A 21,244-nucleotide genomic window follows, 5' to 3' on the forward strand; every position below is an offset into this window, starting at 1 on the left:
AGACAACATTTTTAAGGGGAGAATATATTCACCAATGATACAACCAATAAGGGGTTAATATACAAAATGTATAAGGGACTCATACAACTTAACACTAAAAAAGCCCCTAAAACAAAAAACAATCCAATTAAATAAAATGGGCAGAAGACTTGAATAGACATTTCTCCTAAGAGGCCATACACGTGGCCAACAGACATATGAAAAGATGCTCAACGTCACTAATCATCAGGGAAATGCAAATTAAAACGACAATGAGATACCACCTCACACCTGTCAGAGTGGCTCTCGTCAATAAATCAACAAATAACGAGAGCTGGTGAAGATGTGGAAAAAAGGGAATCCTCATGCACTGTCGGTGGGATCTTGCCATTTGTGGCAACATGGATGGACCTAGAGGGTATTATGCTAAGTGAACTAAGTCAGACAGAGAAAGACAAATACCATATGATCTCACTGATATGTGGAATCCAAAAAACAAAACACATGAATAAGCAGAAGAAAACAGAAATAGACCCATAGATATAGAGAACAAGATGACGGTTGCCAAAGGGGAGGGCACAGGGAATTTAAAAAAAAAGCTGCATGGAGGAGGGGGCCTTGAGCTCGATTCCCCGCCCCCAAACCCCAGTGAAGCTGGAAAATGACTCTCCAGGCTTGAGGAATGGTGGGAACAGAAATAAGCCGGTGAGAACAGGCAAGGTGTATTGTAGGGATGATATCCCAAAGGGAAAAAAGGGTAAACTAATTTGGCTGGAGAAGAGGGGGAATCCACGTGGATTAGTGAGAGAGAAAGCCAGAGAGCACATGCAAATTTAGGGCTGAGCTGCTGCTCTCATGTTATGCTCCAAGATCCCTAAATATTGCTAGTAGTTTTTTAAAGTCACACAAATCAAAGTCAGCATAAACTTTCATGTTCACAAAGGTCGTCTTTTGAATACCGGCTTGGCTTCGTCTCCTTTACAGCATTTTTCACTACTTACACATTAGAGATTCTTTGGAACTCAGTTTTAGGTCACATTACATTAAGAAAAAAAAAGGGGTGCCAAAAACCCAGAGCCCACTGCTGGCTGAACCCACAGAAACTGTTCCCTTCCCTGGGAAATTGGGAGACATATCTCTGTCTTTTCTGAGACTGGCGGTCTTCTCCCAAATGCACACAGCTCTCCCCACACACATTTAGCAAAACCTTCTCCAAACCTCAGGCTCTCCTGGAAGACAGCTTGCAGGTGGTCTGCAGGCAGCATGGCAGAGGGATGCCAGGCTCCCCAAGGGCTACGAACAGGGGCCAGGGATAGACCCAGGGAAAACCCCACAACCCCCTTTCCTCTGATTTCATTCATGGTCTGAAATCTGGAACACCACCGGCCCTCAGCGACCACCCACTCCACATTCCCCCAGATGGGTCCTGCCCTTGGAGGCTGTGGTCAGTGGTAACTACGCTGTCCCTTTGGCTCCTCCAGGTGACAACATATTCCCTGGAGAAGGTTGGGTCCCCTATAGTCCCGTGGCCCTCTAACAGCCCTGCCCACTTTCTTGTAGCCAGAACTTTATTTAGCCTGAAATTGGAGACTTTGTTTCGGAGTTAGCATTAATAAATGTGAGAACCACAGGGGCCAGTGTCATCAGCCTCAGGTGCTGGGCTCCAGGCCCATGGGGAACATCCGTCACCCCCCGATTGGTACCCAGAAGTGCACGATTATAAGCTGGGGGCAGTGACCCAGGGCAGAGGGATGGCAGCTGCAGTTACCCCCGGCCCCACTGAAAGGAGGAGAACTGTTTGGCCACAGCATAGGCCCGGAGTAGGTAGGGCTGGCTGCTCTGTGCCCACTTCCTGTGTGAAAAGGATAAATGAGGCCCTGGAGGGATGGCAGAGAGGGGTGAACCACGGAGGCCGCACTGAAGGAGCAGTTTGCTCCCATCTGAACATACATCTGCGCCTCGGGCCTCACGTCCCAGGAGCTAGTGCTGGGGTCCGAGGTCTCTCCCGCCAGGTGCTTTGTGCAAATGCTGTGGTTGCTCTTCCTGACCCTCCCCTGCCTGGGGGGCTCCATGCCCACAACCCCGACCCCGGGTGAGTCCTGACTCCATCCTGTGCCTTTGGGGCTCCCAGGACCAGTCCTGGGGACCGGGGACCATCCCTTGCGGAAAGCTGCACCTGTCCTTGAGCTCTGGGAAGGCCATGATTTGGGCCCTGATGGACCCTCAACTTGTTTCCTCAGACCCTGGCTCAGGACATGAGCAGGTGGGCATCGTGGGTGGGTGTGATGTCTCAGCCAGTAAGTATCCATGGCAGGTCAGCCTGAGGTTCTACAATATAAAGCGTCACCTGTGGCAGCACGAATGTGGGGGCTCCCTCATCCACCCCCAGTGGGTGCTGACCGCTGCTCACTGTGTGGAACCGTGAGTAATGCCCACCCCCCCTCCATCCCCATGGCTGGGTCCAAGGGGGGGGAGCGGGGCGGGGGGGGAAGTGTGCTGTGCACAGGGTCCTCTGCAAGAGGTAGGCGTTCTGGGGGCCCCTCCCCAGCTCTGAGCACCCCCAGACTCCTCTGAGAAGCTCCTGGTCCCTGTCCCCCAGGGAGGACTTGGAGGCCTGTGGCTTCAGGGTACAAGTCGGGCAGCTGAGACTCTATGACCACGACCAGCTGCATGAGGTGGCTCAGATCATCCGCCACCCCAAGTTCAACTACAGCCTGTCTGCCAAGGGGGGCTCGGACATCGCGCTGCTGAAACTGGAGGCCCCTGTTTCGCTCTCGGAGCACGTCAACCCTGTCACCCTCCCATCTGCTGCCCTTCGAGTTCACCCGGGGACAATGTGCTGGGTCACCGGCTGGGGTGACGTCGCAGACAATTGTAGGTATTAGGGAGATTAGGTGAGAAGGATGAGGGCGGAATGGCTGGGTTTTTACAGAAAGTGGCTCACACTATGAACTTTTGGGGTCCCCAGCATCTGGCACCAATGTCAGGCACTGGGTACTTGCTCTGCATAGCCCTGGGCAGGCAGTTCTGGGTTCGGATTCAGACCACAGCCTAAGGGCAGATGGTGTTGTTCTATCATGGGGGGAATGTCTGGACTTCAAGGTCCTAGGCTCCCCTGTTGCTGAAGCAGAATTTGCACAGGTGCCTTTTAGTCCTAATGCAGCTGCAGGGAGAAAATCCTCTCCTCGGATGTCCTGTCCTCAGGCCCGTAGAGCCCAGACTGGCCGATGGAGTCCTGTGTCCTGGAGCTGGAAGGGCATCTAGATGTTTACACGTTGTGTGATTAACCCCCTACAGTGGGGAAGCTTAGTCCCAGGGCCAGGTGTAGATGGTACAGACGCCAGCGTCAAGGCCCACAGAGGGGCTTCCCGTGCCCTCTGCTGACGGCCAGGCGTGGCCCAGCAGGAGGGAAAGGAGTGCCTGTTGTGGGGGAGAAGCAGGAGCTGGGACCAGCCCTGGTTCTCAGCCAGCCCCTCCCCACAGCACCGCTGCCCCCGCCCTACCAGCTGCAGGAGGTGGCTGTCCCCATTGTGGGGAATGGGGTCTGTAACCGGCAGTACCAGAACTTCTCTTCAAATGACAATGACCCGGCCATCAAGGATGACATGCTATGTGCAGGGAGCAAGGGCAGGAACTTCTGCAGGGTGAGACCCCCTGTCCTCTGTTTCCTCTCTGCCTTCCAAGCCCATGAACGTGGGACCCACCAGACCCGTGGCCATGGAAGCACGTGCTGAGTCCTGCTTTTCCCCACAGGGTGACTCTGGGGGCCCCCTGGTGTGCAGCTGGAATTGCACCTGGGTCCAGGTAGGGGTCGTGAGCTGGGGCCAGCCGTGTGGTTGCGATGACTTCCCGGGGGTGTATGCCCGAGTGGCGAGCTACGTACCCTGGATCCAGGAGTACGTCCCTGTGTTCTCCAGACCCTAGATGGGGCCGGGAAGCGTCTGGAAAACGGGAAGACCCTCAGTTCTTCTTGTCTCTCAGGACCCTGTTTTTCTGTCAGTGTGTGTGTGGGGGGAGCAGGGGCGGGGCCTCCACAGGTGAGTGGAGGCCGGGGAAGTCCCAGGAACCACAGATGAGATGACGGCTTGTGATCTGATTCTCATTAAACAACATGGGAAAACTGCTTCAAGGCTGCTGTGTGCTAGATTAGGGTGCATCTGGGGTTGGGGCGGGGGGGCTCAGGGCATTAGTTGGCCGGGCCTGCAGCTGGCATCTTCAGGCCAGGAGATGGATGGCCCCCATCCATCTGTGTTCTTGTCCCCCCGAGAGTCTCAGTTGTGGCTTCAGTCCCAGACCCACAGGCTTCCTCTCACCTTCCTTGGTGTGCCCCCGCCCCATTCCAGGGCCCCCTCATAGTACTCACCAAGCACCGTCCCTTCCGCCACAGACCTTCTGGTCCAGTGAGATGTGGATGTGAGGAGATGGTGCAGGGCGGTGGCAGCTGGTGCTGGAAAGACCAGACCCAGTGGGATGCCTACCCGTCCTGTTCCCCCAGGTTCTGTCAGACAGCCCCCCTCCCCCACTCCTGGAAAACTCTGTAGACAATCTCCTCCCAGAGTCTTTCTGGATTTTGAAAGTCTTGTCTGATCTAAGTCAAGTGTCCCTGGTTCATTCCGCAAACGGGTCCTGTAATGGGGGCAGCATCGGCCCAGAAGGTTCCCCGACAACTTCACCAGGAAAACAGCGGTTTCTAGTGTGCCTCTGGGTTCTCCGGCTATTTATGATGTGATGTGTCCCATGTTTGGTCACCTTGGACACTTGGCCGAAGGCATTCAGAGGTGCCTCTGGGTGACACAGATGGTGGAAACAGGGTCTGGGGTCTGCCGGCGAGAGCCCTAGGGATGGCAAGAACCCAGTGGGGAGGGAGTGTGGACTCTAGGTCCCTGTGTTCAAATTCTGCTCTGTCTCTCCCTGGCCCCCGACACCACCCCTTTCCCCCCACCCTGAGGGAATCACATGAAGAATCAACTTTCATGGAAAAGGAACCACTTCCTGGTGTTCTGTCCCAGTGTCTCCCCAAGAGCTGTGATAGGGTTTGGGCCAGGGGCCTGGGGCTGGGCACAGGCTGGGTGCTGCTCGTGGCTGCCCAGCATCTGAATGACCTCCGAGCACTGAGCCCAGAGGTGGGTGTGGGGGGTCTGCTCCAGCAGAATGGGAGGTCCGAATGGGACAGACAAGAGTCCCAGGTCTGTACTCCTGGGGCCGCAGGTGTTGGGGAAGAAAAGGGGCCCCGATAGTCATTCCTTCACCTGTGCGTCTCTATGTCATGGTCATGGAATGTCAGACAGAGTGGAGGTTTGGTATCGGTGGCACTGGGTTGCCCCCACCCTCCACCCCCGCATTACAATTCAAATGCCTGTTCATGGCCAGGATCAGCCCTCTGCCTCTCTCAGTATGACCCCCTCCCTGATGTCCTCTTCCCCTCTTCCCACTGTGGGCAGCTGTGACCTCAATGCTACCCGCTCCCATTCACACCCCAGATGCACGGCTGAATCTGGGGCTGGGCCTCCCGCTGGGACAGGGTGGAGGTGTCCCTAGGCCGACTTTGCTGGCACTCAGGTGCTCAGGGGGATGGCCCAGCTTCCAGAAGGAGGAGAGGGTCACACAAAGAAAAGACTCGCCTCTGAACATCCTGCCGAGAAAGAGGCTGGCTACAGAGGCCATGGTTGGATGAGATGGGAACCGGATGATCTGTGGAGACAGAGAGATTAGTGGTTGCCCAGGGCTGGGGGGTGTGGTGGTGGGAGTGGGCAGTGGCAGCGAGGAGGCCCAGGGTTTCTTTTTAGGGTCATGAAAATGCTATAAAATGACTGTGGTGATGCTGGCACCTCTGTGAAAGTCCTGAAACCCACTGACGTGTACACTTTAAATGAGTGAACTGGATGGGGTGGACCTCTATCTCAATAAAGCTCTTTTTTAAAAACCCAAATACACATGAAACTGAAAAAAAAAAATTGTCAATGAGCCCAGAGCTCTCATTTCCCTGCTTAATTCCCAGCTGTAAAACCCATGACACAAGTGTCTGGAGAGGCTTCTGAGATGCCTCCCCACAAACGTGGGGAAATCCTGGACACCCCTTCCCTGCCCCAGGACTTGGGGCCTTCAAAAGGGACAGTGACTGAGTCTGCAGCAGGACCCCACTGGGCATTTGTCATAATTTAGGGACCCACCATACAGCCCCTCACAAATTTGGGGAACCCCCTCTCCGGGGTCCCTGCAGTGTTGCTTTCCCGCCTCACCAGTGTGGGTGGGTCACAAGACCTGGGTCAGGCCACAGGAGGGACCGACTGTGCTGGGAGAAGGGACGCTGGGGCTGGAGAAGGTATGGAAGTCCCCTGTGAAGGCCAGCGGCAGCCATGCAGGTGCCTGCAGTGTGACTGGGGTGGGGGCAGCTCTGGTGCCCACAAGCATCCTCCTGCCCCCCATCCTCACCTCCCAGCGTTCAGTATTGAGCAGGGAGCCACCTGGGGTCATGATGACCCAACATGCAGCTCTTCTTCTTCGTGTGGGAGCCCCGCCCCAAGCCACAGCACCTCGGCACTGAGACCCTGCTGGCCCAGGGCACATCTAGTCCTGGGCAGAGGGAGGAGGGGGCTCCAGATGTGGCTGCACTGGGTCTCCCACCGGGTCCCTGCCCCCACGGCCCTCACCGGCTCAGGCCAGGCTCCCGGAGCTCTCTACGTGGGGAATCAGTGGTCATAAGGCCTGCCCTCCATCCCAGGATGACAGCTGGTCCAGAGGGGAGGTGTGGACCTGGGGCTAGAGAACCAGCGTGGCCTGTTTTAGCTCCAGACTGAATCAGAACACCCTGGCTCGTTGGACACTCCTTGGCTGACACAAGGGCACTTCCTATCCCCACCACACTGACCACCATGAGATGCCTGATTCACCCCGAGGATGGCCTTTGTCCGCTTTGGCCACTGTGTTCCAGCACCCAGGCCTGGGCCCAGCGCATAGTAGGTCCTCTGCAAATGTTGATGGGCTGACCACTGGTAGACGGAAGCCCTCCCCCCACCCCTTGCCTTCAAGGCCCCGCCCCCAGGAGTTCATGCCCCACCTATTTCCTGGGCTGGAAGGGTTTAAAGGGTCTCAGAGTCCCCAGGGGCAGAGGGCAGAGAGACCTGGCACGGTGAGGACACCACTCAGAACACTGCCCTCTCCATTCCTCGTCCCTGGGGTTCCTGGGGTCCCTGCCCCAGCTGTCCTCACCCTAGTCCTCCTCTCCCCTCCGCAGATGCTGTGGCTGCTTTTCCTGACCCTCCCCTGCCTGGGGGGCTCTGTGCCTGTGACCCTCGGTGAGTCCTGACCTCATGCAATGCTCTTGTTGTCCTGAGACCCATCAGTGGCCTCAGGCCATCGCTGACCTGGGGTGGTGACCCCCTCGTGAGGATGGCTCTGGGGAGGTATGAGCGCCGTGCTGAGCTCCGGGCAGAGCTGCCTGGGTCCCTGATGGCTCTGCGTCTGCTTCCCCAGATCCTGGCCCAAGGACTGAGCTTGTGGGCATCGTGGGGGGGCATAACGCCCCTGCCGGGAAGTGGCCATGGCAGGTCAGCCTGAGGGTCTTCAACAAAGAACATGGCCTGTGGCAGCACGAATGTGGGGGCTCCCTTGTCCACCCCCAGTGGGTGCTGACGGCTGCCCACTGTGTTGAATTGTGAGTGATACGCCTGGCTGCCTCCTGGTGGGACAGACGGGAGGGGCAATGTAATGTGAAGGGACAGTGTCCTGGGTGGAGGGCAGGAAACCCAGGGTCCAGGCTGCGCTGGGCTCCGAGCCCCTGGAGGCGTTCCTGCTGCTGGGCAACCAGCCACACCCCCATCCAGCCTCCTTGAGAAACTCCCGGTCCTCTCTCTCCTAGGGACACCTCGGAGCCACAGAAATACAGGGTCCAAACTGGACAAGTGAAGCTCTATGACCACGACCAGCTGCACAAGGTGGCTCAGATCATCCTCCACCCCAAGTTCAACATGAGCCTGTCTGCTGCGGGGGGTGCGGACATTGCCCTGCTGAGACTGGAGGCCTCCGTGACATTCTCAGAGCACGTCAGCCCCGTCACTCTTGCTCCGGCTTCACTGCGGCTCATCCCTGGGGTGAAGTGCTGGGTGACTGGCTGGGGCACCTTTGGGGTACACGGTAAGATCAGGGAGCTGGAGGGTGGACAAAGGACACACATGGGTGAGTGGGGGCCACAGGGCCGGCAGCCTTGATAGTGGGGGATGTGCCCAGGTCACAGACTGGCCAGCAGGACCTCTGGCTGCCTGCTCCCAGCCTGCCACTGGAGGCATCTTAAGTTCTCATTTAACCCGTGACCATGTGGCCGGAGCTAGGGGTCATTTTTCAGTTCGCAACTGGGGAAGTCCAAGTGAAGAGTGACTCATTCAGGACATGGGGACTCTCAGGCTGAATTAGGACTTGCAGCTGAAGCTACAGCACCCATCTCTCCTCTTTCCCGAGGGAGAGCCTTCTAAGAAGGGATTCCCTCTCTTCCCCTTCCTGTTCCCGGGTGCCCTCGGGCTCTTCATCTGCTTGTTCTGAGACTCACCTCGGGTGTGCTCAGGTTCACACAGCCTCGTCATGGGCCTGGGAGAGGCTCCCTCCCTGTCCGGCTCCTGGTCATTGATGCCGAGAACCTGTGTCATTGGGCGCCTTGGGGTATCGACCCTCGACATTTCAGGGGAAGCGTAAGCAGGACTTGGGCCCTCTGTACCCCTTCTAAAGAGCTGAGCTTTCCCTCTGGGTCCTGCACATACACTGAGAATGTGATGAGACAATTTCTCCTCCTGAATAACCCTCTTTACGGTGATTCTCAAAGACAGAACAGTTGAGCGTTGCCTCCCAGAAGTGAAAGATCCCCCCTAGCCGGTTCTGGCACGTTCTTTCATGGAGGCCTGGCTCTGAGGGGGCTCCCACCTCTGGCGTAGCCCTCATTCTATTGATGTTACAACTCTTCTTGGTTGTTAAAATCTTTCAAACGCCGACAGCACAACTCTCAGGGGTGACAGGTGACAGGGTGGCTTGTTGTCCCATAGGTGGCTTTTTCTCTTATGTATTCAAGCCCCAGTCTTTCATTTCATGGACTAACTTTCAGGACACACACACTGAAGCTTCCTCTGTGATTGCTGTACCGTTTCCAGCAAAGCGGCCATGTGATAATTGGGTCTATTGCACAGAAATGTGAGTCTGAGAGATATGGCCCAGGCTCAGGTTACCTGGCAGATGGACAGAGGGGACGAGGCCCCCCCCACCTCAGTCCACCCTGACCCAGCCCCTCCCACAGCACTGCTGCCTCCGGCTGACCACCTGCAGGAGGCGGAGGTCCCCCTCCTGGGGAAGCAGGCCTGTGAGAAGATGTACCATCAGGCCTCACCTGCTGACAGCAACAGCAACGTCATAAAGGACGATATGTTGTGTGCCGGGGGGAAGGGGCACAGCTCCCTCCAGGTGAGACCCAGGCCTTGCCCTCTGCTCTCGGTTTTAGGGCCCAAAAGCCATGTTGCCGTGGGGCCACCACAGCACCCTGTGGCCAACTGTCACCTCCTTCCACAGGGAGATGCTGGAGGACCCCTGGTCTGTTCCTGGTACCGCACATGGTTCCAAGTTGGGGTGCTGAGCTGGGGCATGGCCTCTGGACCAGTCGCCTATCCTTGGGTCTATACCCGAGTGATGACCTATTCGTCCTGGATCCGCCAGCACGTCCCGTTGGAGACTTGATGGCCTCGTGTGGGCCAAGGAGCCGGGGACCTGCCCTCAGGGTCACTCCTGTGGCTTCCCCCATTCAGCACCACCATCTCTTCTGTGCCCTGCTCCCAGCCCTGCGCCCAGCACCCTGTCCTTCCCTAACCTCGGGGCCTAAGAGGTGACTAGCACCTCAGATGTTGGTAACCCCCGACAGTGGGCGGGTCGGTTGGGCGTGCCAGGGACGATGCCTCTTGTTCACTGTTTGCCATCCTATTAAACTGTGTGAAAAGCAGCCTCCCGAGTGTCTGGCCTGTACTTGACCATGGTGGGGACTTCCGGGTGGGGTCCCAAAGCTCTGGAGGGCTCAGGGCCAGCCTGGACCAATTATGTCTGCAGGCAGGGTTGGGGCGGCCGGGGAGGCCATGTGGTTACTTCCCGTCCTGGGTGAGGGCTGTTTCCAGGAGGCACATTCCAACCTCCTTACCAACGATGGGACAAATGTTCTGTCCCAGCACTCCGCTCCTGGTTTGCTCCTTTCCCTCGTGTCCCCCCCTTGCACCATCCAATCCAGCCTCACCTTGGGCCCTCAGAGGGGCTCAGCACCCAGAAAAGGCGGGAGGTGCTTCTCCACTCGGGCCCCTGCACTTGTCCTTCCCTGGGGAGTCGGTGGTTCACTTCAGCTACCCCAGGATAGCCTGGACCATTGTCAGCTGAGGTGGGGACCTGGCAGAACCCTGGCCACATGAGGCCACGTGAATGCAAGTTGATTAAAATTGAACGGAGTGGAAAAATTACTTCCTCAATCTCATAAGCCACATGCACTGGCCAGCAGGTCTACCATTCCTGGAAAGTTCCACTGGGCAACACTGGTCTTGAAGTTCAGAAAGTTGACCACAAGTGATAGACTGTAGAAGTCAAGGTGGGAGGAGAGCTGACGTCTCCGGGCCCCACCCTGGGCCCCTGTGTTCACAGAGGGGGCCACCTGGAGGGCTGTTGCTGGGCTGGTCGGGTGACCCTCAGGCCGTCCCCACAGGGCTCTCCACCAGTGAGTGGCATAGAGTGATGGCAGGTTCTCCCTGGCAGTGGCTACCACATTGGACTCTACAGGTCTGGAACATTCCATGCTTAAAGGAGATTCTCTTGTCTGGCACTGGGTGATTCCCATTCAATCCAGTGGGTTCTCATTGCCCAAGTTTAGGATCATTTGTTCATTCATTTTCTGAGTCAAAATCCCCACTGGTGTTTCCTCTTTCCCCAAGTCCCTACCTTTGATCCGTGGGACCCATCTCCCCAGGGGCTTGGTGAGAAGGGGTTGGGACCAGGCGGTGGGAGCACGAGGAGGCCTTATCACACCTGCTGCTTTTGCTCCTAGGGTGATCTCTCGATGTGGCCCAGTGCAGGATGCCTTGAGCTGCCCCTTCATGTTCCCTGAGGCCTCCCACTTGGGTGTGTGGGTCCTTGGTCCAGCCGTCCCACCTATCTCCAGCACAGGCCCCTGCAGCGATGTCTCTTTACCCTTCGCCATGGGGCCTCTTTGGACTCTCAGCTCCTGGACTCCACAGGGCAGCCAGGGGCATGGAGCGGGGTTTCTGCTTTCCTCCCCACCCCACCCTGAGACCCAAGGTTTGAGGTCTGAAGGGGAGGCTGGGGGTAGGAGCACTGCCGTTTGATGTCTCAAGGATGCTACAAAGGAACTCCGCGGTCTCACAGCCATGCAGGCACATTCCAGTGTCACGATCACGTTCACGCTGATGTCTATCGCACATAATTCACCCATTTTTTAAAAATCCCAAGAAATCCTTGCTAACTGCACAAAGTTGAACTTCCAGAGGTGGGAAATAGTGCAGAAACGGAGGGAAGAGCCCAGGGGTCATGAAGCGTGGGGGTCAGTCAGGTCGTCTATGAGCAGGTGACCCTAAGACCCCTGAGCAGGGCACAGTGATGCTGTGACAGCCACGTCCGCAAACCTCTACCATGTCCTCAGCCGTGGCCTGGGCAATAGGAGGCCTTGTGGCACCTGCCTGCTTAGCTCTCAGCATGCCCTCTTTGCCAGGACCCAACACGTTCCTTCCCTAGATCCCCGATCTGGGCGGTACCTAGAGCCTAGATATGCAGGCACCCCAATTTGGGGGGTATGCAAGCACCCTCACTGCATTGGCTGGCCTGGAGTCAGGCAGCTTGGAACTTTCAAGCTGCCTCTGTGTCTTCCTTGCTGGTCTCTCGCCTCTGCCTTACAGGACCTTCTCTCCAGTCAGCTCTTTCCTTCAGCCACGCAGTTGGTTTGCTTTTTCCCAGAATACTTGGATGCTCCCCACTCCCTACCTCCACCCAACCCAAGTTTCTTGTTCCACAGTATGGAATCTCAAAGGACAGTGTCCTAGCAGGTCTCCCCCATAAGCCTTGGCCAGGATTCTAGAGGCTTCCCAGAACCAAAGCTTGCTGGGACCTGGGGGGACCTGGGACCCTCAACCTGCCCCTGACCCAGGTTGGAACTCAGCATCTTCAGGTTGGGGCCTCAGGTTGGGTTTCTGCTATCGAGGGGCCTGGTTGAGTAAGTGCAGAGAAGAAACGCTGAGGAAACCACAGAAATGCCCCTCTTCCCTGCTGTGAGGTTTTGAGGCAGCAGCACCCTTAGGGCACCGCCCCCCACATCCTGATGGGGTCCTATGGGCTGGGAGCAGGACACCTGGGTCCTGAGATAGCCAGGCAGTGGATGCTGAGAGCAGAACATCGCCGACACCCCCAGGGACTCTGGGGACGGTCTCCCCTTGTTGGCGCCATCAGCCCACTCGTGCCCTTCCCATGGATTGGCAAGTCCATCTGTCAGACTGAGCTGGTAGACTCACGGACTTGCCCACCTTCTAACAGAGAAATCTTTGCCTTTTGTGTCAATGGCTCTCTCCCCAGTCTCATGTGTTACCCACTCAGAGGACCAGAGAGATGTGCAGATGTGCGGGGAGCAGCAGAGGTCTGGGGAGCCTGAGACTGGAGGGGGTGGGGCAAGTGGAGATGGAGGGGGCTCCACGGTGCAGCGTGGAGTCTGAGGCTCATCATTCACAGCACAGTAGGCAGCTGTGAGCCCCGGAGTCTCCCTGAGGCCCTGTCATCAGTGTTCTGGCTCCATGAGCACAGCTCAGGTGAGGGTGTGGGGCAGGAGGTACACTGAGCAGGAGCACTTACCATTGGGGTCTGGCTCTGCAACCATCCGCCAATGGCAGGTCGCAAATATGGCAGCCCTCGGACCATGGGACTTGGGGAGGGCACTGAGTTTTCCTGCTACCAAACAGCCTGGTGTCAAACTCTCCACTCAGGTTCTGTTTTCTCCCTCTGTCTCTCTCTCCCTCTGTCTCTGTTTCTCTTTGTGTTTCTGTTTCTGTCTCTCTGGGTCTCTCTCCCTCTCTTTCCTTCTTATTGCATCTTTCTAGCTTCTTTTCTGGTTGCCTTTCCTTGCTCCGTTGCTTAGACATCTGAGCTGCCAGGCAAACCCATGGCTCTGATACTACCAAGCTCCTCAATTTCTTGTCTGAGACCTGGGGATGCAGCCTCACCTGCTCAGAAAGGAATCTCTGACCCAGGGCCTCTCCTGTCTCCATGAGTTGGCTCCCCCTCCCCCTAATCTCTGAGGCCACCAGCTCCATCTCTTTGTCCCCTGAAGCCCAGATCTGATAGACTCGAAGCCTGTTTGGGACCCCATTTCCATTTCCTTGATCTAAGCATCCACTCCTGCACCACGTGGTTTACTGACCATGAAACATACCTGGACCCTTCTGCAACCTGTCACCTCTTTGTCCTTGTTTCTCAAAGCTGCCGTGGCTACTTTTGCGTGTGTCTTCTCCTAGAAGGATATTGGAAAGGTGTATCACATTCCAAGAACAATTTTGATAGATTGTGGTTGACCAGTTGATTCACACACACTCCTGAGGGCCAGCTCTCCGCTAGGCATGGTTCTAGGTACTGGAGGAGCAGCAGAGAACGAAGTGGACGAAACGCCTGCTCTCCTGGTGTTTACATTTCAGCATGGAGAGACACACCATAAACACAATGCATGTGCGCACACGTACCGGCATTTACATGTGTGCATGTATCTACATGTATGCACACATGTGAAAAATGCCTAGACACACATGCATGCACGTGCTATACACACATGCATACCTATGTGCACACATGTGTACACACATACAGGAATATACACACATTTATGTGCACACCGGATGCATGCAGCCTGTGAGTAGGCAAATACATGTATGTGCTTATGGCACACACATACGCATGTTACGCACACACGTGCAAGAGAAACAGGGCCCCCTCGCTTGCCTTCTCTGCGTCTCTTCCTCAGTGTCACCGCCAGAGCCCAGATACCAGCATGTGCACATGTATGTATTTGTGCGGAGTTGAGACTCCTCTGTGGCGTGACTGCCCCCCGACCTGCGAGCTGGACTCCCAGCCACAAGTGGGAGGTTGCTTCCTTCCCCAAGTCCCCCTTGGAGGTACTCTGATCGTAATCGCTGCTTGTTCCGACATAAACCAGCACCCCTCCCCTGCCTCCCGCTACATGCCGGTTCCTGGAACAGGCCGTTGTCCTGACCTGTCCAGCATGTGACGTAATTTCCTGTACCTGCAAAAGCCTCTGGCCTCTCCATCCCTGAGCCCAGCGCCTAAGTCCCAGCTCCCCTCTCTGCCCCTACAGATATGGTAGCTGCTGTTCCTGACCCACTTCCTCTTGGGGAGCTCCATTGCTGGGACCCCTGGTGAGTCCTGACCCCAGGTGACCACCTCCATTCTGCAGAGGCTCCTGGGACCCCGTGGCCCACCTATGCATGGCCAGTGTCTTCTGCAGCTCTGGGAAGGCCGAGTGTGGGCTGCAGGACTGAGCACCGGGAACCACAGGCGTGGTCTCCCTGACCCCTCATGTTGCTCAGAGAGTCTCCAGGTCAGGGGCAGGGGGGCTGGGAGAAGCCATGTGCAGAGGTTATATCCCCAATTCACTGGACTGCTTACTCGGCCTCTCTCCCTCTCTCCGCCTGTTTGCGGAAGGCACAGGAGTGTTCCACATTGAAATACGAGAGGTGGTTGTTTGGTGATCACTCTGGAAGCCAGAGAGTGGGGGAGAGGGAGCAAAGCTCTGGGCCCAGGCGCAGGGCCAGCGCGAGGCTAGTGGGGGCGTCCAAATCTCCGTCCCCCTTCTTCCTCTTCGTCACCATCTTAAGGTGATTGCCAGACAGGAGAGTAAAACCCCTGAGCACCCCAGAAGGGTTGGTTTACGCCCCATTTGCTGGAGAAGAAAGGGTCTTCTTGGAGAAGTGCCGGGGTCTGGGCCCTTCTCTCACCTCCATGAGTGAGGAAGAGAGAATCTGCTCTTCCTAGAAAGTCTCTCCCTCCCACTCAGGCAGACTCTTCATGAAGCAAGTGTGTATGCCTAGCTCCCCACATAGGGCCAGACAGGGCCCCCACATGTCCTAGTGATAGGAGTGGACACAGAGAGTGAGGGTGGGGCCAGGTGACATCGGGGCCAGGATCAAAGCTGGGGCTGTGATGAAGCCTTCTGGGCCCTGATAGGGGAAGGCTGAGGGCAGTGGGCAAACGGCGCAGCTGCCCGTTACCTAACAGAACCCTTTTGCAACACTGCCCTGGAAGCTGGACCAGCGGGGCTGGGGCTGGGGGCGCTGCGTTGGCAGCAGTGTGTGCATCCACAAGGATTCTCATGTGTCACAATGAAAAGTTCCATGGGGCCAGAGGCCCTGGGACCAGGGACAAGGATGGCTCGTGGAGGCCCTCCCTGGATGTCCCTTACGGGCTCTACCAAGCCACGGAACAAATGCAGTCACATCGACAATTAAACTCAAATCTCACTCACTCTGCCCCACCTGCTCATAGAGGACACAGGTCTACAGAGATGTTTGGTCTCCATCCATGTTCCAGCACTTCCTCACCTGAGTGCAGCTTCCAGGCAATGCCCAGCTCCACCGGGATGCCCAAGGGAGGGCTCTGGCGAAGGTCACTGAGTTCTGCTTCCTGATCCCCAGGAACCATTTCCACATGGCTGTCCTCTTACAACCAGGCCCTCTGTCCTAGACACCCTGTGCCAGCCTGTGCCAGCCTGGGACACCTGGGCCTGTCCTTGGCTTCATCGCAACCATCCCTGCTCCTTCCTCCCGCTTGCTCTCTACTCTCCACACTCTCCTCCTGCCAGAGACCCAGGCACCCTTGCGTCTGCCGTGGCACAATTTTGACTGGTATCAGCTGTGCTCACTGGGGTTTCCTACTAAACGGGCCTCCCCGGCAGCTGGAGGTTCCAGCCACCTCTCTGAGGGACCCTCCTAGTCTTGGTTGTCAGTTTGATTGTTTTCCCCTGAGGTCATTCAGTTTCTCTAGGAGAAGCCCTCAGGTGCCTCACCTGGCTGCTTCTCTGGCTCCACGGCAGAGCTGGGAAAGGAGGCTGGCGGCTGCACCATCCCACAGGCAGGCGTCACCCACAGGCGGTGCTTTCAGTCCCAGGTTGGTCTTCCTGCACCAGGAGCGTCCAGGCATGCGTGTGTGTGCACACTCATGCACGTGCGTGTGTGCGTGTGTGTGTATTCATTGGGTTGCATGGATTGGGAAGATCCAATTGCTTTCAATAGAAATGAAACGTATGGTCACATATAACTTTGATAGACGTGAACGGGAGCAGATTACAGCTAAACATCATTCGATGAGACCACTTTTCACCAAATTCAGGACTGTCTGAATTGGCTGAGGAGGGTCCTATAAATCCATCTTTTGTTACTGACTTGGGGACATTTGATTTCACTGCCTTCCTTAACATCCTCAATAAATAATGAGCCTGAATTTCTGCTCTCAGAGCTCACTTATAGTTGCCTTGTATTCAAAACCAAAAACAGGCTGCATTATTAATTTTTTAAAAAGATTTTATTGGAGAAGGAGAATAGGACTTTATTGGGCAACAGTGTGTACTTCCAGGATTTTTTTTTTTCCAAGTCAAGTTGTTGTCCTTTCAATCATAGTAGTGGAGGGTGCCGTTCAGCTTCAAGTTGTCCTTTCAGTCTTAGTTGTGGAGGGTGCAGCTCAGCTCCAGGTCCAGTTGCCGTTGTTAGTTGCAGGGGGCACAGCCCACCATCCCTTGCGGGAGTCAAACCGGCAACCTTGTGGTTGAGAGCCCACTGGCCCATGTGGGAATCAAACCGGCAGCCTTTGGCGTTAGGAGCATGGAGCTCCAACCGCCTGAGCCACCAGGCTGGCCCTGAGTTATTATTTTAAAGTTGCTCATAGTTATATCAAAATATGGGCACAAGCCCTCCTACATTTGGAAATTTAAAAATACACTTCTAAAGAAATGTCATAATGGAAATTACAAAATATTTATAATTAACAACAGTGAAAATATCACCTACCAATTCTCACAGGTACACAGCGACGGGTACCTGGAGGGAAACGACCAGTCATTCCTGGGTTTAGTGAAAATAGAACAATAGAGAATGCCGTGTTTAAATCAAGAAATATAAGGAATAGAATAAAAAGGTAATTAAAGGAAAAGGAAGAGGTAATTTAAAACAAATAAAAGAAACACATGGAATAGATAATAAGGAGACGAAAGGGTTGCAAAGCTAAAAGTTAGTTCCTTAAATCTATTAAACCGGCAAAGCTCTGGCAAAATTAATTAGGCAGGAAAAAAGATGCACCAATAATATTAGTAAAAAAGCGGTGAACATAAGTACAGACAGAGCAGAGACTTGTAAAAATTGGAAGAGATCAGTATGAACAACTGTGTTAAACAAATGTGTCATCAGATGAAATGGACAATTTTTAGGCGAGTATAACTCAGGTAAACTAATTTTGGAAGAAAAAGGAAATGCGACTAGCTCTATAATCATTAAATACCTGCATGTGGGGGGTTAAAAATCTACCCAGAAATAAAATACAAAATAAAACACCAGTCCCGCATGGCTTCATGGGAGAATTAGTCTAAGGCTTCAAGGGCCAGATGATCTTCCAGAGAATAAAAGAGGCAAACTCCCTGGCACATTTTGTCAGGTAAGTATAACCCGGATAATAAAACTGGACACAGAGAATAAAGAAAATTTTCAGGCCAATTTCAATGATGAAGAGAGAGGTTCAAAGATCCAAACTAAGCACTAACAAGTCAGCTCCAATGGTGTATAAAATAATTATGAAAAAAACAAGAAGAAAAAAAAAGCCTGAGAGAGTCTAAACCAGGATGGTTTAACCCCGGAAAAACCTACTGGTACAATTTACCACATTAACAGACAGGGGTTGGCGAGCTACCATGGGATAATCTCAATAGATAACAAAAGAGCATTTGATCCTTTTGGTTGATAAACTCAACTATCATTCATGATAAAACTCTTAGCAAACTTGGGCCGAAGGGGACTTCCTAAATTAGATAAGATGCATCTCCCAAAGCCCACAGCAAACGTCCTGCTTAACGGTGAATGCCGGAAGCTCCTCCTCTGAGTGAGTGATGGACAGGAAGGTTCCAAACAGGGCAGGCGACCCCAGACAGCACACAGTGAACAGAAATGCTCAAAAGCCATAAGGATTAGAAAAGAAGAAACGAGAACAGAATACCCAAGACCATCTACGGACAACGTTAGAACCTAATGTCGTGCAGTGTTGGAAAGATCAATGTCGAGTTCAGTATGCTGAAAATCAACAGGGCTTCTAGATACTGGCAGTGACCAGTTAGAAGAGTAATCAATAAGACAGAATTCTCAATAACAACTATAAATCACCTAGCAAGGAATCTAACAAAACATGTACAAGACTTTACAGAGGAAATTATCCCATTGACCTAAAGGACATAAGGTCTAAATGAAAGTGAACAGATATATCGTGACCATGGATAGAAAGACCCAGCCTCACGTCTTGCAAATTCATAGCCATGCCAATAGAAATACTAACTAGATTTTTCAGGAAACATGACAAGCTAATTTTTAAGTTTTGATGGCAGGTTTGTGGGAGTAAAAAGTTCTCATTGAACTATTTTGCTTTGATTAAAAAGAGAACGAACCACGGGTTCCAAGACACAATTGTATTTGACATGAAAATCCTTGAGTGAAATATAGTTTGTTGACACAAAAACTTCGAGAATCAAAGCGTTAGACTGGCACTATTTAGTATCCCCTTCCTCCCCTCGCCCCCTCCTCCCAGTGTTTTCTGTTTTAACATCTAATTTTAAGACGAATAAGATCAAGTTGCCTTCTGGACAAAAAGTTCTTGGTCATGAGCCAAAAGAACAAAATTCTTTATAAAGCTTCAATGTGTGTGGTTGCTTGTAAAAAAAAAAGAAAAAGTCCTCTTAAATGTTAATGAATTAAGCGTAAGGAGTGTCTGCAATAAGTAAATTCTAACTGAGGTTATAATATCTAATCTCAAGGTTGTGTGAATCTCATCAAAACATTTTTCTTTTTTTTTAAAATTTATTGGGGTGACAATTGTTAGTAAAATTACATAGATTTCAGGTGTACAATTCTGTATTACATCATCTATAAATACCATTGTGTGTTCACCACCCAGAGTCAGTTCTCCTTCCATCACCATATATTTGATCCCCCTTACCCTCATCTCCCACCCCCACCCCCCTTACCCTCTGGTAACCACTAAAGTCTTGTCTGTGTCTATGAGTTTCTGTTTCTCATTTGTAAAACATTTTTCAACAATTGTATTTGTTCCAGTGTTTATTGAAGAAAAATGCTTTTGTTCACTTAAAGTTAGAAACAGTATGTGTCACCGGAAATCAAATTGATCCACTAACTTACTCAGTGCCCCCCAACACTTCATCATGAAAACTTTCAGAGATGGGAAAATTGAAAGAAGTTTACAATGAGTTCCTTGCATCCAACCACCTAGACTCATCAGGTAATATTTTCAAAACACTTTTAAATGAGATATGATTCACATACCATAAAATTTCACCCTTTGAAAGTGCACAATTCAGTGGGTTTTAGTATGTTCATAAATAAAGTTGTACAACCATCACCTTTATCTAGTTCCAGAGCATTTTTGTCACCCTCAAAAGAGACCCCTGCTCATGAGCCCCCACCCCTCCCATTCCCTCTTCCCTCAGCCCCTGACAACCACGGATCCACTTTCAGTCTCCATGGATTTGCCTGTTCTGGACATTTCACATAAACAGAATCATACACTACGTATGTGTCCTTCTGTGTCTGGCTTCTTTCACCGAACATAATGTTTACAGAGAACATTTTACCTTATAAATTTCCTTGCTTAAATCCTCCCAGGTCCTGAGCATTCTGGTGGTTTGGAAGGTCCCGCTTTGGGAACATGCCCCCCCTAACAGGTGTTTGCCAGTCCCCCTCCTCCATCTGCTTCTGTCCCACAACAACTTATTGTAATGTCTCATTTGCAGACACTCCCTCCTGCTGTCTCTGCCGTTTGCTGCCATGTCTTTGGGTCCAGGAAAGAGAAGCTCTAGAGGTGCTGGCCATTCCATCACAGGTGCCCAGGGGCATAGCCGGGACTTGGGAGAAGGTACCCGCAGAGACACACCCATGTGTGAGTGTCCCCCTCCCAACAAAGACGCCGTGGGCACCTCAACTCCCTATTGCTCTCTGCCGTCCCCCCAACTTCCAGGCATCCTTTCCCCGGGAAACTCAGTTTCAGACGGTGAGCGGTGCCAATGTTCTGGCGACTTTGCTCCTCCAGCTTCTCAACAGCTGTGTGAGCTCCCGTAACAAAGTGCCCCACCCTGGTGGCTCCAACAACAGAGATGGATTCTCACAGTCTGGAGGTCAGAAGTCTGAAATCCAGGTGTGGGAGGGGTCTGTTCCTTCCGGAGGCTCTGCCTGTCTCCCAGCTTCTGGTGGTGGCTGGAAACCCTTGGTGTTCCTTGGCTTGTGGCCATATCAGTCCTGTCCCTGTCCTTTTCCTCTTCTGTGTCCCTGTGTTCGAATCTCCCTCTTTTTCCTTTTAAGGATACCCCGTCATTGGATGTAGGTTCCACCCGAAATTTAGGACTATCTTATGTCAAGAGCCTCAACTTAATTATATCTGTAAAGACCCTATTTCTCAATAAGGCCACACTCACAGGTACCAAGGGTTAGGATGTGGACATCTTCTGGGGGACACCATTCAACCCACCACCTTGCTAATCCCTCCTGGGTTTATTTCTCTTTCTCTTTCAGTTGTACGTCCCACCGAGCCCTTTTGGCGAGAACTCACAGCCGGTCAGCTTCCCCAAGCTTCTCCCGACGAAAACACCCTATTTACCCAGACCTCACAACTGACTCCACGTTGTCACAGAGTAAAACATAAAGAAGAATGTAAACTCTATTCACCCCATGAGAATGACTGTCCCAGCCTCTGCAGGACAAGCTCAGGACACCCCCAACCTGGACCTCACCTGAGTCCAGAGCTCCCCCCGTCTTCCTACGTCTCTGGCAGCCCCCAGCCACCCTCTGCAGACATCAAGGCTCCCAGGATACCCCAGGTCCCACATTAGGGCAACGGCATCCGTGATTACTCTGGATGGGCTCTGCTCTCGGGCTGACAAGGATTTTGTCCTAACTGTCTGCCGTCCTGCCTTCCTGGGACACCCCAGCTGCCT

The 21,244-nt window shown here is 53.4% G+C and overlaps 2 protein-coding genes across 2 annotated transcripts; both read left to right on the forward strand.

Annotated features, from left to right (window-relative positions):
* Positions 1-1,888: 1,888 nt before the first annotated feature.
* LOC109435367 (mastin) lies at positions 1,889-4,102 on the forward strand. Its single transcript, XM_019713197.2, has 5 exons — positions 1,889-2,071; positions 2,220-2,400; positions 2,579-2,853; positions 3,463-3,623; positions 3,733-4,102. The coding sequence occupies exons 1-5, from the start codon at positions 2,005-2,007 to the stop codon at positions 3,901-3,903; spliced, it is 855 nt and encodes a 284-aa protein (XP_019568756.2). The 5' UTR covers positions 1,889-2,004; the 3' UTR covers positions 3,904-4,102.
* Positions 4,103-7,094: 2,992 nt separating this feature from the next.
* On the forward strand, positions 7,095-9,949 carry LOC109435368 (mastin). Its single transcript, XM_019713198.2, has 6 exons — positions 7,095-7,108; positions 7,214-7,274; positions 7,453-7,633; positions 7,838-8,112; positions 9,257-9,420; positions 9,526-9,949. The coding sequence occupies exons 2-6, from the start codon at positions 7,214-7,216 to the stop codon at positions 9,688-9,690; spliced, it is 846 nt and encodes a 281-aa protein (XP_019568757.1). The 5' UTR covers positions 7,095-7,108; the 3' UTR covers positions 9,691-9,949.
* Positions 9,950-21,244: the final 11,295 nt, after the last annotated feature.

The sequence above is a fragment of the Rhinolophus sinicus genome, linkage group LG18 (assembly GCF_036562045.2).
Source record: "Rhinolophus sinicus isolate RSC01 linkage group LG18, ASM3656204v1, whole genome shotgun sequence".
Taxonomy (NCBI): Eukaryota; Metazoa; Chordata; class Mammalia; order Chiroptera; family Rhinolophidae; genus Rhinolophus; species Rhinolophus sinicus.